Genomic DNA, 17,292 nt, shown 5'->3' with positions numbered 1-17,292 from the left:
TAAATGTTTAAGTATTTTTAAACTCTATACTACACTATACTTAAAAGGAACAAAAAAGTAAGGGAAAGGGCAATGGTTTTGAAGGCACTTGTAAAGAATTTGCCTAAATATATAGCAGTAAACAACCTAGGTCATTAGGGGCATTGGTCTGGGCCTTGCCTTTTTCTTTGAAAGAAAAGGAGCAAAAATGAGCCTCCTCAGGAATAAGAAAAAGGGAAAGGTCACGTTTCAGTGTTTAGGTTGAGTGTTTGCCACTTAAAAAAAGAAAAATGCCTAGAATATGACTGAACAATCCAGTCCCCCACCCAATCAAGCACCAATGGAAGCATTCATACCTCAATCTGTTTGTGGTTGTAAGAGTGGCCACCACCATGTTCAAAGGTGTCCAAACTCCTGCCAAAACGGTCACTTAGGCCCTTTAGCCTTGGGTTAATTTGTGGGTGGGAGACATGACCCTTCTGTTTAGTAGCATATTCAGAAAAAAAAAAAAAAAGACAAAACATACTGTCAGAACTCATGAAACAGAACACATATTTCTAAATCCAGGGTACTGACCACACCAAAGAATAGAAAGTAGAAGGCTTAGGACCCAGACACTCTCTTTCATAGGAACTTTGTTATAGGACCAAGCAATGGTACTGGTTTCATACTTCTGCCTCTGACTCAAGAAGACATTCTATAGCATAGCTATGGGAAAAGGAGAAACAGATTAGGTTTATTACAAGTGAGGTTTCCGTTTAGGTTTTTCTAACTGCAGTTCCAGTGTTAGGAGTGGGGAAGGTAAAGTTTTGGAAGAGAGGTGGGTTGCTGATACTGTTAGGCAAAATTCCTAGCTCTGGTAGGCTGTCCATAATAGGTAACATCAGCAAGGCTTACAGGATGAGGCTTATGACAAAAACTCAGACGACTGCAAAAATTATTTATTTGCAGACCTAATTTAAAATGCTCACAATGATGTTTTCTCATGGTAAAATATTTGCGCATCTCTTATATCCAAGCCATAAAGGGAATAGCAAAGAAGAAAAAAAAATGCCTAGCCAGATGCTATTCCTGGTAAGAAAATTCAAAAATAATCAGAGTAAATTAAAAGAATAAAAGACTATCTTTAAACTTTCCACTGTACTGAAATTCAAGTTCTTCACTATCATGTATTTTCTAAATGTTCAAATACTGAAAGTTTAACCATTATTTCAATGATATCATTGTTTGTTTTTGTTAAAATATGTATTCACATTTAAAGTCAACGTCCCATTAAAATGGCAGTGTTAGAAGGATGTAAAGATCACCTGGTCCTGTTGTAAACCCCTCACTTTATTGTGAAGAAGATAAAGTACAAATGTTTTTTTATCCACCTTCCAAAACACTTTCTTCACAAGCTTAGCATATAAGTAAAGAACCCTAATCCAGAACTTGGTCAGATACCATGCCCAGACTTTCAACTTGGCATGAAGATAAAAATGAGAACGAGGGTACACATTTCTAGAGCAATATGTTTACATAAAATAGTTAAGGTAATTTGATAATAACTCCCTATTCTGTAAGCTACAAGAAGTAAAATACCCAACATTGTTTTCTGCTTTGATGTTTACGTGTAAAAGATAGTCAGGACATAAATGGAGACATGGATGGAAAATTGATAAGGAAAAAGCTGACATATCCAATAGCAACCAGCAATAAAAATTTGTAAAACCATTAACTCACTTGATAGAAAATACATAGTACTGAGTCATAATATCATTTTTCCTTTAAAAATACTGAAATTGGCAGTTTCCTCTCCTATTTTCAGTACAGTAAGTACACAAGGTGTTAATCCTTCTAGGCTATGCTTAAAAATTTTTTAACACTCAGGCCATTATTTAGCATACAGCTGGTTAGCAGTTTTCCATTAAGGAACTGGCTTGTATCCCACAGTTTTTTCTTCTGTCACTTACCTGGAGCTGTAAAGGGCTGAGTCCAGAAGTAGCAGCAGCTGCCATTGTTGATGAAATGAACTGTACAGGGTAGTTATCACCTGTCGGAAAGAACAATGCATACAGGTTTAGACAATGCACAGGGAATAGCAGCAGACAAGTACAAACATGGTTCTTGGATTGCCTGAGCTTTACAACATTGCTCTAAGCCCAAACATCTGCAGAAACAAAAGGCTTAGTTGGGCATAGACTTGCAGTGCTGCCTTGGAACTTTTTGTTAACAGATAGCTGGTAGGCAAACTGGCAAAACATGAATGTGATGTTAAAAAAATTAAATGTGCAATTCAAGCATGTTCACTCCATTACAAATCTTGTAATACATCATTTTTTTAAGAGTAAAAAAATATCTTAAAGCCAGGCTGACAGTTCACTGAGAAAGTATTAAGGTTTTTATGTTAGAACAACAAAAAGTTTTGGCTTGGTAGGCAAGGCAGAGTATTAGAGTCCAAAAAAGATCATGAGCTATTGACTGTCCATAGCCCCAAACTTTATTTTATAAAAAATAAAGAAAAAAAATTTTAAAGATGCAACTTCTTTCATTTGATGGGGTGAGTAGGAAGCTAATCTTATCTGCCAACATTCTATGAAGTGCCTGGTATCGCAAAGAGAGTGGAAACCATATTCTACATGGGATATTTGTACTAAAGGTCTGGTAGAGATTGAACATGGTCCAGCTGAGATCAAGGCTACATCTTAATGTCTTACTCCATACCACTCCTGAGAAGGGTAATAAAACACTTTCTGTGACCTGAGAACACAGACTATGTGCAGCGACGTGAAGAACCAAGAGAAAGTAATGAAGAATGTATTGTGATAGTGGTAACTGAAGTCAAAATTAATACTTGTGGATAAATTACACAATATCAGTGATTTAATGGAGTATCACTTTGGCTGCAGCTACTTATTTAAAGTCAGTGTTATGTACTATCTCTAGGCTATATTTTAATAGGCTGTTCCTCCACACATTTTTGACATTTGTAATAATCATGCTGTTTTGCATGAACTTTTCCACACCGAAAGCTGAATGTAATAATGAAGAGAGAGTGTAGAAAGAATCACAGTAATAAAGGTAGTCAATTGGAAAGCAATAAAATCTCTTTTTTCTGCATGGACACTGATACCTGGAGCCTTCCTGGCGCTCCCGGTTCCCTGGAACTCATCCTGCTTGCCACATGAAGTGCTACTCAGCTGGCCCAATGTAAATGTTAAGTTGCTTTCACTTTTAACAAATTGTGAGCTTCTAATCTACACAGTCTCTTTGCATCATATCCATAATACCTCATCAGACCATTGAGCACAGTGTGTGCTTGTACACAGTCCAGTAACAATTGGCTTCTGATTGCATATGGAGCACTGCTACAATGCATTCACTCACACTATATTGTGCTGGTCTCCTATGGAGTAATGTTCAAAATATCTGATCTTGTTTTTCCCCTTCCATGAGGCTGATTTTGGTTTGCAGGGCTACATGAGCTTTTTAAAAAGGATAACTAGGCCAAATTATTTTTTATAGTAAATGACTGTCGCTTTATGCTTAAATAATTCTGCTGATCTTCTTGATATTTAAACTAAATTATCTGAAGAAAGAATGTCCTAATTTAAGTCAAATAGTATTTCTTTGGTTGATATCTTATCAGGTTCAAAAAAAATCACAAAACGATACTGAATTAATGATGCTTCAAAAATAGGAGAAAAAAAAATCACCATTCCAACCATCAACATGGACTGCCTCCCGGAACATTTTAGAGCTGTTCTTTCTTTAAATATCATGCATTATTCATACTAACTCGAAACCACAACCCCCCTCCCTGTAAGTTTAATACCAGTTGCTTTATTTGTACTAAAACATTTTTCATGTCAAACATATTTAAAAAAATCAAACTCTAAAAGAATTCCCTGGGGCACTCCTTTTTTCATAGCTGTCATGCTTCTATGCTATGAAATAGCTGATTTTTTTTTTTATAGTTTTTGGCTTGCCAGTTAATTTATTACTATCTCTACCACACCCTGTAGTACTCTCCAGCTCACCTGCTGGCTACAAACAGCTTTCTTTCCACTGCTGACAAGCATATTTTAAAAATGTTCTTAATCTTTCTGCCGGTTTGAATCTGTATATCTGAATATAATCTTTGGAAAGCTATTTCTCCAGAACACATCACTGTATCAATACTAAAAGTAAAAATGAATACATTAGAGCAACAGAGCACATTACAGAGAATGATTAGAAGAAAGAGAAAAAGGGAAAGGCAGGAGAGGGAGAAGATAAGGGGGAAGAAGAGAAGGGGGTTAAAAGTAGCAGAGAAAAAATGTTAAGAGGGAGAGGGATTTAGGGTATTGCAAAGTTTAATTTTTTAATAACAAAGTTATGTGCTTCACCCCCACCCCTTTAATTTTCTCTTTGTAAGAGTCGGTCAAGTAAAAGTTCTCAGTGGCTGACTTGGCAAGGAATCAGTCAACATGTTGTAGCAATTTTTTTCAAATTTGTCTCTGGATTTGAAATGCTTGCGTGAGGATCCATTCTTTTTAAATTTGTACAAAGGAAGATGAAGCCTGTTGGAACAGGTTGGCTTTAGGTACTACTGTAATCTGGCCCTTGCTACCTCCAGCATAAAAAAGACAACCTCTAAGAGCCAATCTGGCAAATAATGCCCATTCTGTAAATTCATCTTTCCAGCCTTCTAGAATTTTCAACTGACTATTTTCATCTGAAGATTACAGAACAAATAAAACCTATGGAAAATGTGCCGGACATTAGTTTCACTTGTCACAATAGGCAACATTCCTTCAGAACCAAACCAGCTCTACAGCAAGAGTCCATGAATGAGAGAAAGTACATTTTTTAAAAAAAATTCAAGGAAAGTGAAATGTAGCCAAAACTTATGAAAACTTAAACACAGGAGAAGGCAGAACTTATACTAAGAACCTAGGACCCATTAGACTCATGCTATCTCCTGCAAGAATATTCCTAGTTTCTGTAATTCAAATACAAATTTCACTTTTATGAAAGAGTCAAAACTCTCATGGGTAAAATCCTGTCCATTTACTTTGATTCTTCAGAACGACAAGGTCTCCTGGGATATTAACTTCAGAATTAACCTACTGAAGAAATCACTTGGAGAGGTTGGAAGGAGTCGAGAGGAAAAAATACATTAACCTAGAAGACAAGATTCAAGGACTCTTCAGTAATTGGCTCAAAGTCTCAAACTTCATTTTCCACCCTCCAATACAGAAGAAAAATACACCACACACCCCTAACTACCTTAAAGATTATTGTGTGGTGGTATCATAGGATAATGGTAAATTATTTGAGTTTCCAAACAACTGATAGGTAGATCCCACTTTTATAAGTTATCCTCATTCTTGCTACAATAGGGAAATATTTCAATCACAACCACCAGTCCAGACTTGGACATGCCACTTTGCATCTTGACTGGATGTCCATATTCAGAATAGTGAAATATTACAACTCCTCTATATTCTGAAAGAATTCCATCATCAATCTGCATTTATCTCTGTGAGGCATCATACTGCAGGAAAAGTTAGCAGGTAATGAATGACACAGTTAGAAATCCTAAAAATAAAATGGCACCATCAATTTGTTCTGGACAAAAATTTTTTAAAAAATGGTATGGGTAACAGTATCTATTGTGGAGATCACCATGCTCTTATTGGTCTTGCTAAATTTCTCCTCTATTCACCAAACAATAGATCAATGATGAGAAAAGTCTTCATCCCAGGGCATTTTCTAAGAACATGTGAATTGTTTTTCATACCTTTAAAGAAGATAAGAATTAAGAATCAATCTTAATTTCTTCACTTATTTTATTGATACATCCAGACTACTGACCAATTATATGAAAATCCATGGAATTTGTCACAATAGCAATTAAATAAGTGAATGTGGATAAACTGATATAAATCCACCTGTTACAAAAAATCAACTTAAAATATCAACTCAAAGTTCATGCCTTAAAATAGTTCACCAACGATATAGCCTCTGTATATAACGGAGGCATAGTTAAAATAATCTTGATCTCCAAAAACTAGGTTAGTTTACGTGGATGTGCATATTTTTTCCTTGGACCCCAACACTCTTAGAAATGAAATTACAAGGGCTCCTGGATAGCTCAGTTGGTTAAGCATCCCACTCTCGATTTTGGCTCAGGTTATGATCTCACAGTCATGCAATAGAACCCTGTGTTGGACTCTGCACAAAGTATGGAATATGCTTAAGATTCTCTCTCTCCCTCTGCCCCTCTTCCCTGCTCGTGCATGCGCTCTCTCTCTCTCAATAAATAAATAAATAAAAATGAAATTACGGGGTGTCTAGGTGGCTCATTGGGTTAGGCGTCCAACTCTCGATTTAGGCTTAGGTCATGTTCTCACAGTTCTTGATATCTAGTTTCCCCTACCACCCTTAGCCATCAGGCTTCAAGAGCTGGGAGTCTGCTTGGGATTCTCTCTCTCCTTGTCTCTCTGCCCCTCCCCCATTCACGCTGGTGAATGCATGCTCTCAGAAATAAATAAACACATAGATACATGCATAAATAAATAAATAAATAAATAATAAATTACTAATCTGAAGAACCTTGGATACTGCCTTGATTTCAAGTAGATAAATTTAATTAATCAAGTATTCCAGCAATAGTGGTTATATACCTCAGCTTTACATATTCTGGAAGACGTGGAAACACCGAGTAATACAAAATATCACTTGGATAAATTCATATATATAAGTCACATATTTTCCACATCAAATAAAGAGTTTGACTTTTCTTAATATCATATCCATTTAAGCCATGTCTGCGAGAGTATAAAATATCAAATCAGAGAACTTCAGTCTGAATTCACTTCAGAATTATCTTCACTAATTTCTAGAAATTATCTTCACTAATTTCTAGATGGGAAAGCTTAGAAAAGTTAATCAACTTATTTGACTATTAGTATTTTTTTCTTTTAAAAAAATAGTTATAATGCTACCTACATCTTAGAGTGGTTAAGAAATTAAATGAGAATACATATATTCATATACACATATACACGCATATACATGTATACTCCCACATATATATACAAATAAATGGTATTCAGTAAATGCTAACTGAAACAAAGGAATTAATAAGAAGCACTGGGTAACAATTTTATACTGAAATATTACACAATCTAGAAGAGGTGGACAAATTTCTTGAAACACACATATTACCTAAACTGACTCAAGAAGAAATAGAAAATTTCAACAGACCAATAACAAGTAAAGAGATTGAGTCAGTAAACAAAACTTCTCAACAAAGAGAAGTCCTGGACCAGATAGCTGTACTAGTAAATTCTCCAACATTTGAGAAAAATTAACATGAATTCTTCCCAAAACCTTTAAAAAATTGAAGAAAAGGAAACACTTCCTACCTATATGATACTGAGGCCAACATTACCTTGATACCAAATCCAGGTAAGACACCACAGAAAAGAAAATTACAGACTAATATTTTTTACACATATAGATATAAAATTCTCAACAAAACATTAGCATATTGAATCCAACAGCACATTAAAAGGATTATTCACCATGACAAAGCAGGATTTATCCCAGGAATGCAAAAGTGGTTCAACACACAAAAAAATCAATGTAATACATCACATTAATAGAACAAAGGGGAAGAAATTCACATGATTATCTCAATCGATGCAGAAAAGGCATTTGACAAAATCCAACACCCTTTCAGGATAAAAACTCTTAGAAATTTAGGAGTAGAGGGCAAGTTCCTCAACACGATAAAGGATATTTATGAAAAATCCACAGCTAACATCATACTCAATGGCAAAAGACTGAAAAGCTTTCCCTCTAAGATCAGGAACGAGATAATGATGCCTGCTTTCACGGCTATACAACATTATACTGGAAGTTCAACCCAGCACTATTAGACAAGCAAAAGGTGGGGGGCTGGGGGGGGGAGGTGAGGGAAAAGAGGGAGGACAAAAGGCATCAAAATTGGTAGGGAAGAGGTAAAACTATCTCTATTTGCATATGACATGATCCTACATATGGAAAACTCTAAAGAATCCACAAGAAAGCTACTAGAGCTAATAAGCAAATTTAGCAAAAGTTGCAATCTTGTGAGATTAACACACACAAATCACTTGTCTGTCTATATACCAGCAATAAGCAATCCAAAAGAAAATTAAGAAACCCTTTCTATTTATAATAGCATCTAAAATAATTAAATACTTAGGAATAAATCTAACAAAGGACATGAAAGTCTTGTACACTGAAAGCTATAAAACATTGCTGAGAAAATTTTTAAAAGACTTATATTAATGGAAATGTTCATCAATAGGAAGACTTAACATTGTTAAGATATCAATACTATCCAAAGCAATCAACAGACGCAGTGAAATATCTATCAAAATTCCAAAAATCTTTATCACAGAAATGGAAAAGCCAATCCTCAAACTTATACAGAATTGTAAGGGCTCCCAATAGCCAAAACAATCTTGAAAAGGAATAAAGTTGGAAGACTCATGATTCCTGATTTCAAAATTCACTACAAAGGTACAGTAATTAAAACAGTATGGTACTGGCATAAGAACAGATATACACACCAATGAAACAGATTAGAGGGCCCTGAAATATACATGGTGCATTGATTTTTGACAAGAGTGCCAAGGATATTCAATGAGGAAAGAACATCTTTTCAACAAATAGTGCTGGGAAAACTGGCTCTTTGCAATATGGGTGAACCTTAAACACATTATGTTTAGTGAAATAAGCCAGACGTAGAAGAACAAATATTGCCTGGTTTCAACTTACATGAAGTATCTAGAATAGGCAAATTCATAGAGAAAGATAGTAAAATAGAGGTTACGAGGGGAATAGGGGGAGTTATTGTTTAATGGACACAAAGTTTTCGTTGCAGATGTTAAAAGTTTTGGGTAGAGATAGTGGTGATGGTTATACAACATTGCAGATATATTAATGTCATTATGTTGCATATTTATAAATGGTTAAAATATTAAATATTATGTATATTTCACCATAATTTTTTCTAAAAGAAGCATTAGGTATACTTGTAAAATTATTTGTGGTCACCAGGCAGAGGGATACTTTTGGATACTTCTAATGGATAAGGATGTAGTTTAGTGTTGTTAAATTTACTTAGATTTTACCCCCAAACCTAGTGCTTTAGAGTTTCCAAAGAACTTTCATACATTTTAACAAATTTAATCTTTACACCCACACTGAGAAGTGGACAAATTTTTTAGATGAGAAAAATGTGAGGCTCAGCAAGGTTAAATGACATGTTCAAGTAATAATTAAATAAAATAATCTGTGTAAAATACTTAGCACAGTGTTTGGCATAAAGTAAGTATTCAGGAGGCTTTAGCTACTGTATTATAACTAAAAAGTGGGTGCCAAAGGCAGGAACAGGCAGAGATTCTACTCCCAGAATCTCCTAGAAAGCCAAGGATGGCTGCTCTAGCAGCAATTATTTTAAAAATCCCAACTGCACAAAGTCCATGGGTCACCTGCACCATCCCTGGTTCATGAAGGAGGATATCCATTATTTTTATTTTGCAGGCAATTCAATCCTGTCTGACATACACCTCACCAGCTATGAAAGGGGCTTAATCTTTTAATTTTCTCAAATATAGGTACTTAAATGCATTTATCTTGCCCTGGAATGCTGCGTCTCTCAGTTTCATAATGTGAAAGAGCAAAACAACCAAAATTCTGTGGTGTATGATCTGGGCCCTGATGAATTCCTTTCTAGAATGACGTCTCTAATTAGAGAACCAATAAAAAAAATTAATTAAAGGTTAAAACTCAATAAAGTTATGTCTACAGATATTAATCTGATAGATATTTCCCTGAGACTGCACAATCCCTGTAGGCCACAAGCCTCCTTAGCAACCTACTGAAGTGGGAGAGTTTGTTTGGTGTTTATTGCATACAGAGACCCTGATATGCCCAGAGCAATGGGTCAAATTATCTGAAGGAAAGAAGGTCCATAGCCCTAAGTGCATTTGTTTAGACTGTCCTGATAATGGATTCAGAAACAGTCAACTTTGACAGTGAACATCACCCTAAGGTAGCCCATGCTTTGTGGAAATCAAGACAATTGTTCGAACAACTGAAGGCACAAACACTATGGAATTGTCTCAGGTTATGGGAAGGCGGAAAAGGTACGAAAACAGAACAATGTATTTTGTGATTTATAAGACCAAGATAGTGATCGCTCATCTTGTTGCTTAGGGGATCAAAATATAAAGTTATGCCACCATTTCAAGGCTTTTATATGTGACAGAGCTACTCTTTTCTAAAAATTTGGTCATTGGCGTATCTGGGTGGCCCAGTTGGTTAAACATCTGACTCTCAATTTCAGCTCAGGTCATGATCTCATGGATTGTGAGTTCAAGCCCCACATCGGTCCCTGCACTGACAGTGTGGAGGCTACTTGGGATTCTCTCTCTCTCTCCCCCTACTCTCTCTGCCTCACTCCGCCTTGCTCTCTCTCTCAAAATAAATAAATAAACTAAAAAAATTAATCATTATTTCACATGTATTTCAAATGAAACTCTCTTAGCTCAGTTTGGGGCAAAAAGTTTGCCTAGTCCAGACTCCAGTCTAACATGCTTCCTCTACTCCTCCAATTGATGTGAATGACAAAAACACTGTAGAGATGAAGTCTCCTGAGTACATAATTTCTCTACTAATCACATAAAAACATATAGTTTTAATCCTTTTAATGATAATTTGTATATGCAATAAAACCTAGATCAGCAAAAATATTAAAGAATTTAGAGTTCTGGTTAATAAAATTTTCTTAGGGGTCACCAGAAAATATCTTATTTTATCAGCCTTGCTTGTGATTAAAAATTGCCCTATGTGTCCAAACCCACTGTCCTGCCTTAACCAACATTTTTACCCACCACAATCAAACACAATTCTGCTACCCCTGATCACTACTATATGCTGCACATATGTTGTTTGATGGAGATGACTCACTCCCGTAAAATACTCTCCCAATCTCCATATTCTTCTTTTATTTATTTGTTTATTTGTTTATCATTATTATTATTCATTTTAGAGAGAGCATGAGCATGGGAGAGGGCTAAGGAAAAGAGAGAGAGAGAATCTTAAGCATGCTCCACACTCAGCATGGAGCCTGATGTGGAGCTTGGTCCCACGACCTTAGGATCATGACCGGAGCTGAAATCAGGAGTCAGATGCTCAACCAACTGAGCCACCCAGGCGACGCATCAATCTCCATATTCTTCTTACTCTCTACAATCTCACTGATGCTGTGTGAGAAGAATTTTTAAAAAGTGGTCCAAATTCATTAACTATGTAACAATATATTCCCCCATGAAAAACAGCATTATTGTTTTTAGCAAAATTAGGTAAGTAACATGTCAACTATGCTGATGTTATGTCTAGTAGAAAATAAGGCTCATACCCAATTTTTAAACGTGAAGAATTTTAAATGTAGAAACACTGAAATTAAACAGAGGGTTTGCACAGATCATTAAAAAGGTTTCTAAGACTGGAATAGGAATGACTACCCAGATTCAGGGTAAACCAGTAAATTTAGCTCACATCAATGTTCCAAGGGAAGTCAAGGGGAAAAATATTTCAGAACTACTTAGAGACATCAGGGAAGGATTGAACCACTGACAGAAAAATATTTTCTGACAAAATATACTCCTGTCCTTAATATGGATATCAATTTCATAGGGAATAAAATCTGCTCTAAAAATCCTGCTGTAGAAAAATCAAATTTTGACAATTTGAACAATACAGTTTTCTTTCATTCAGGTATCCCAAAATCTTTGGTAATACCAGGTGTGGCTAATTTGTACCTGAGGCACTTTCAAAGCCAGTCGTCAAGTGAAGCAAATCCTTAACATCTCTGTTCCTTGAAAGATAGGAGTTTTGACAGACATCCTACCTTTCTTCACAAGGAAGATGGTAATCTACCAAATGCAAAAGAGTAATCGATAGCAATAAACAACTAAAATAGATGTGAAACCTCACTAGATTTGCTTTTTACGCTATGTAGTAAGCTTCCTTACTGAGGATTTTAGTAAAGTGATTTATATTTTATTATTACTTTAAGCACATTAAAATGCCTTTGTTCACTTTATACACCCCATACACAAAGAAGCCGCTGCGCTCAGATTTGTTGCACTCAGATTTGGTGGTTAATATAATCAGGTTAATATGTTAAAAAGAACTTGACACGGAAATTATTAATGAGTAGAACAAGGTCACTACTTCTGAGCTGAGGTCACTTACAAAGAATGCACAAATGAAATTAAGGTTGACTTTATTTACTTGACTATCTTCTTACATTGGATTCCTTTGGCAACATATCTTTAAACATTTAAAGCCCTGTTTACAAGGAGGCTCTGAAAGAAGCTTCAAACCATTATGTCCCTAATTGAATTCCCCAGGAGTCCAGTAAACTCAGAGGAATAAAGAAAAATCATAACATTTGCTAAATCATCTCAAAACATATTTCACTGCAAGGTTATGTGACCTGTTTTGAGGTTTAAAGATGAATGAGAAAATACTACTGAATGCTTCATTATTTCAACTAAAATCAAAAGGAATCTTACCTATTAGTGGTGAGCTAATTAAATCTGCCCAGTTTTAACTTTTCTTCCAGGAGAAATCAGACAACAAACAACAATAGCATTTTATAGTGTATGTGACCACTCTCCCAGAGCATAAAAGCTCTTGAGGAGGAGGAAAGTGTCTTTAACCAAAGACAATTATTCACAGTAAAGGTATGAGAGCGAGCTAACAAAAATTTGCGGTCTCCAGGGAAAGTAGCATTTTATCTGTGAATTCAGAACAAACCAGGTGGAAAAAGAGAAAGTAAAAGTTTTTTTGCAACAAACGAGTAACATGCCTCCTTCCCAATTAACTTTCCGGTTCTAATTTGACTTTAAAATCAGCTTTTATGATCATTTTATTCATAGTTCCTTTGTATGCTCCTGTGTTTGTTGTGACTACTAAGCAAAAACATGAGGATCTTAGCATTTCCAAAAGAATGTTGAATTCCTCTCTACTTACCTGGTTTGTATGTTATTCCAGGGGGGAAGAGGAAGCCCTGCTGGGCGGCAGCAGCTGCTGCCAGGGTCCGCTGGTCATGTGGAAAAATTGGGATCATGAGCGGAGGCATGTGACCCTGAACCTGCTAAACAGAAGAGAGCCTATGATCAGACAGAGAACAAATGTATGCCAAGAAGTATTTGTTTTTCACTCCTGCTGGTGTGCTGGTACCCAAACAGCCACCCACTTCTGACCTCATTCCGAAGCTGCTCCCTGAGAAAACACAGGCAGAAGTTACCAAATCCCTGTTCTTAGATCCCATTAGGACTCCAAGGACACAACCTTGTCGTGAATTTGCCTCATCCCTGCTTCCACCAAATTGTGGTGAATGGTTTTTCTTTTATCTCGACTCTTTTCTTTTCCTTTTTTTCTTTTTTCTTTTCCTTAAAACAATCGGAAGAAACAAGTTTGCTTCTTACACTGTGCAATGTTGAAAGGTTTTGCCCTTTGACCTGCTTTGCATTCTGTCTGCCCTTTATTTGGAAAACAGCGTTTAGTATCCTTGGTCAGAAAATAATGTCTAATTGTTATATATTCCAAATGCTTTATCTCCCCAGTTTAGGTATCTTATTTCAAAGCCTTACCGCATTATGTTAAACATATAGCTCTTTAGATTTAAGGCTACTACATCTTGGCTCCCAATTAAACTAATATTCTTTGCCATACACACCTCGATGTAACATATAAATTGCTTGTCTGGCTTAGCAGTTTTACAGCTTTATGCACTACCATGTAGCTCAGTAATTATGGAGTTGTATTCAGAGAGCATTTCATAATAAATCCTACTATATCAAATTTCATTTGACCTCAATAAATGTATCAAAGAGCACAAAAATGCAAAACAGAAAATCTTCACTCTATATCTGTATTTGTATTCCATATAAAGAAAATAAGAGCTATGACAAAATCATGCCTGTGAAATCACATTTTAATTTCCTAGCTCCCTTTTTTTTACTCTACACATGCTACCCTGATTCCAGTATAGCATCACAGTAAGGTACTGCCCTGGCTTTTAGTGCCTGATTTCATAGGTTGAACTATAGGACTTTTGTTATTTAAAGATCAAAACTAGGATGTACTAACAGAGATGCTCTTTAAGTTCAAACTGGGTCTTTGGGCTCTTTACTAGTATAAAAGAGCTGCATTATATCCTGTTTAAGATACAAACATTTACCAGTAATTCTACCAACCCCAAACCCTTCCCCCATTTAAATTCTTAAATCTTCTCTTTAGGCAAAATTCCATACACTGGCTGATGACCCTGTTTACATAGCACCAACTTGCCTTGTCCTGTCCCTGTTCCCTCCACAGCCAGGGACATGGTGCAAAAATGCTTCTGTGTGGGTCTAAGAGGTTTCATTTACCAACAGCTTTTCTCTAGGGAAAGCCCTAAGATGTGGGTTAATAAAGGGCAAGCAAAAAATAAACACTTTACAGTATTTTTCTGAATTCATTTCTCAGGAAAATCAACTTATAATAAAAAGGTCTTTGTGCAATTACTACCTTGCCAGTGGGGCGTGAAAGAAACTAGCTTTGGGCAGCTATTTCTACCATTTTAGCTGAGGTAAGCCCGAGTTTTGTACGTTAGAGTACAAACTTAGCCTGCGTAAATTGGAGCTGATCCCCTTGTGCCCAGGTCTTGCCTTTAACCCTGAAGAAAAGCACTAGGTTGGCTGTTCGACTCAAGCTTGCTGTGACCTGATGCAAACCTGAGATGTCAAAGATGAGGGCACTGTTCTATGTCAGAAAATAAAACACAGTCTTTTTGGTAGGACTGTTCAGTGCAAGAGCACATCAAAGGAAATCGTTTCATTTTCTTCTAGAAATATGGTTCCTAGCATGTACCTAGAACATAGCACAGATGCTTGATGCTTTAAAGGGGAACAAATGAGAGGTCTAGCTATCATATTTATTTATTCTTTCCTTCTTTGTAACGAACATTTATTAAGTTATTATTATGTGCTACGGATCTTGAGAGGTAGCTGAAAAAAAGGAGCTATTTAGCTTGGGAGAGAAAAGATACAAGGCTATCTTCATTTGGCAAAAGAATCAGATTAAGTCTGAGCAGTTACAAAGGGCAGAACTAGACTTAAGAAAGGGATTTTAGGGGAGTTTAATGTAGAGAAGAATTTTCTAATAACGACTTATTCAACAATCATTCTGATTAAAGAGTCACGTGTGTCATATTCCCTAGAGGTAGTCAAGTAAAGGCTGTATACCCACATGTTAGGGATCCTTTAAAGGATAAACATAACTAAACCCCTGACTAGATAATGACCTAGAGAGCCTTTCCAACTCTATGATCCAGATTGTTTCAAATTCAGCATTAGGAAGATAACGTGATGTACTCATTGCTTTATTCATTCATTTACCACATATTTGTTCAGAATCTACGATGCCTACAGAAGCTCTGTTATCAATCTTATCTGAGCTTAAATCTATACACTGCCATTTCCTTGGCCGTGTGATCATGAACAGTTACTTAACCTTCCTGAGTCTATTTCCTCATCTAAAAGCTAATGATATTATCTTACATGGTTATTGTGAGGGTTCAATAGACCAGAAAAGTAACACTTGTGGCACAGTGACTGGCACATAATAGGCACTCAGTAAATGTAAGAGCCCTCCTTTTTTCATATGCAGTTTGCATATTCTGTTCTAGAAAATTATCAGATTACTAAAACACACACACACACAGACACACAGACACACACACACACACACACACACACACACACACACAAGAAACAGTGACTCTTACCCATAACTCTACTTCAGAAAAGAAAATATGGACCAACTAAATAATTCAATTTGACAGGCAGAGGCTTGTCATGTTCTTAGCAGACAGTAGGCCACACAGAGCATTATCCCATCCCAAGTATCTAGAAAACCATAAAATAGAAGAGGTGGGATTACAAGGATCATCTGAAGATGCAATTTGGGAATGTTACTGTTATTCATTAAACAGCATCTTAGGATAAAAATATAATTTTACTTCTACATTGGTGCCCAAGCTCTTCAGATCATGAGACAACATAAGGGGATCAATGGCAATTAAGCATCAGACCTTAATTCTTGAATCTTGGAATCTTGGTGCATGAAGATATTTCTTTTGTAACTAGCTACATACGTGAGATGACTAACTAAACCGTCTAAGGTCAATGTCAATGCCAAAGAGCTGTAGGTGTTTCACATTAACATAAGTTGTAAGAATTTAGGGAAGTTCCTTTCTGTCCATCATCCTCTACAAAGTAGGATATGTTAGAAACTTTCAAGGCTATTAGTTTTGAGGCAGCTTCAGTAAATTGGGGGATAAAGTAAGTAAGAAGGGGGACAGAAGACATTGTGAAAGCAATCGTAATGATAGAATCAGAGTTGGAACAGAGTTTAGAGCTGATCTAACCTACTAGTTCTCAAAGTGTGATACCTGACCAGTAATATCAGCAACATCTGAGAACTTCAAAAAAGCAAATTATCAGGCCCCGCCCCCCTTCCAGATCTATGAATCAGAAACTCTGGGAGCTAGGCCCAACAATCTAATATTTAGACTAAAATTTAATTCAGGGAAGTGATTCTCAAACTTCAGCATGTATCTAGTTCAGCTAGAGGGCTTGTTAAAACAAAGACTGCTCGGCCCTACCGTCCCTCCCTGCCCGCTGCCAGAGCCTCTAAATCAGTAGATGTGAGGTGGGATCCGAGAGTGTACTTTCCCAGCAAGTATCCAGGTAAAGCGGGCAGTGTGGCCCAGGAAACACTCTCTGAGAATCACTAATCTAAGCCAAACCTCACACTACACACATAGGGAAATAGGTGCCTAGAGCAGGTAAAAGACATGGCTTGTGGTCACACTATCTACGACAGGGCTGGATTGGAGTCCAGAACTGCTCATCACCCTGTCCAGTGCTTTTTCCACTACATCACATGGACTTCAGTGATAGGAAAGAGAGAAATCATGTGTGTATGTTCTTTGGGTAAAGAAAATCTGGAGGGCTGCAACCAAAACAAATTTTCTATTTCAGAGGTAGATTGTTGGAGTGACTCTGGAGTAGGGATAGTATATTGTTCAGTTCCAGTTTGTTCCTTCTTCTCTCTTTTTTGTACCCAGAACAATTTGATCAATTAAAGCCACTGTCATCAATTTCAAAAATGTATTATATTTATTAACAGTAATTATTTAGCTCCAAACGATAAACTTGCCCTTAACTTATT

General features: G+C 36.4%; 1 protein-coding gene across 27 annotated transcripts in view; it reads right to left on the bottom strand.

The window, feature by feature from the left end:
• SOX6 (SRY-box transcription factor 6) overlaps positions 1–17,292 on the bottom strand; it is a 697,806-nt gene that overhangs the window by 117,893 nt on the left and 562,621 nt on the right. For 19 of the 27 annotated variants that reach the window (XM_019456423.2, XM_019456414.2, XM_053899942.1 and 16 more), the window contains 3 exons: positions 13,045–13,168; positions 1,932–2,011; positions 336–458 (listed from right to left, as the gene is read on the bottom strand). In XM_019456423.2, the coding sequence (XP_019311968.1) occupies positions 336–458; positions 1,932–2,011; positions 13,045–13,168 (327 nt within the window). The remainder of the gene's footprint in view (positions 1–335; positions 459–1,931; positions 2,012–13,044; positions 13,169–17,292) is intronic. The other 8 variants (XM_053899951.1, XM_053899956.1, XM_053899953.1 and 5 more) reach the window with 3 other exon arrangements.

Source organism: Panthera pardus, unplaced genomic scaffold (assembly GCF_024362965.1).
Source record: "Panthera pardus isolate Hobbes unplaced genomic scaffold, ASM2436296v1 HiC_scaffold_12, whole genome shotgun sequence".
Lineage (NCBI taxonomy): Eukaryota > Metazoa > Chordata > Mammalia > Carnivora > Felidae > Panthera > Panthera pardus.
The sequence above is the reverse complement of the archived record's forward strand: the minus strand, read 5'-3'. Positions and strand labels throughout refer to the sequence as shown.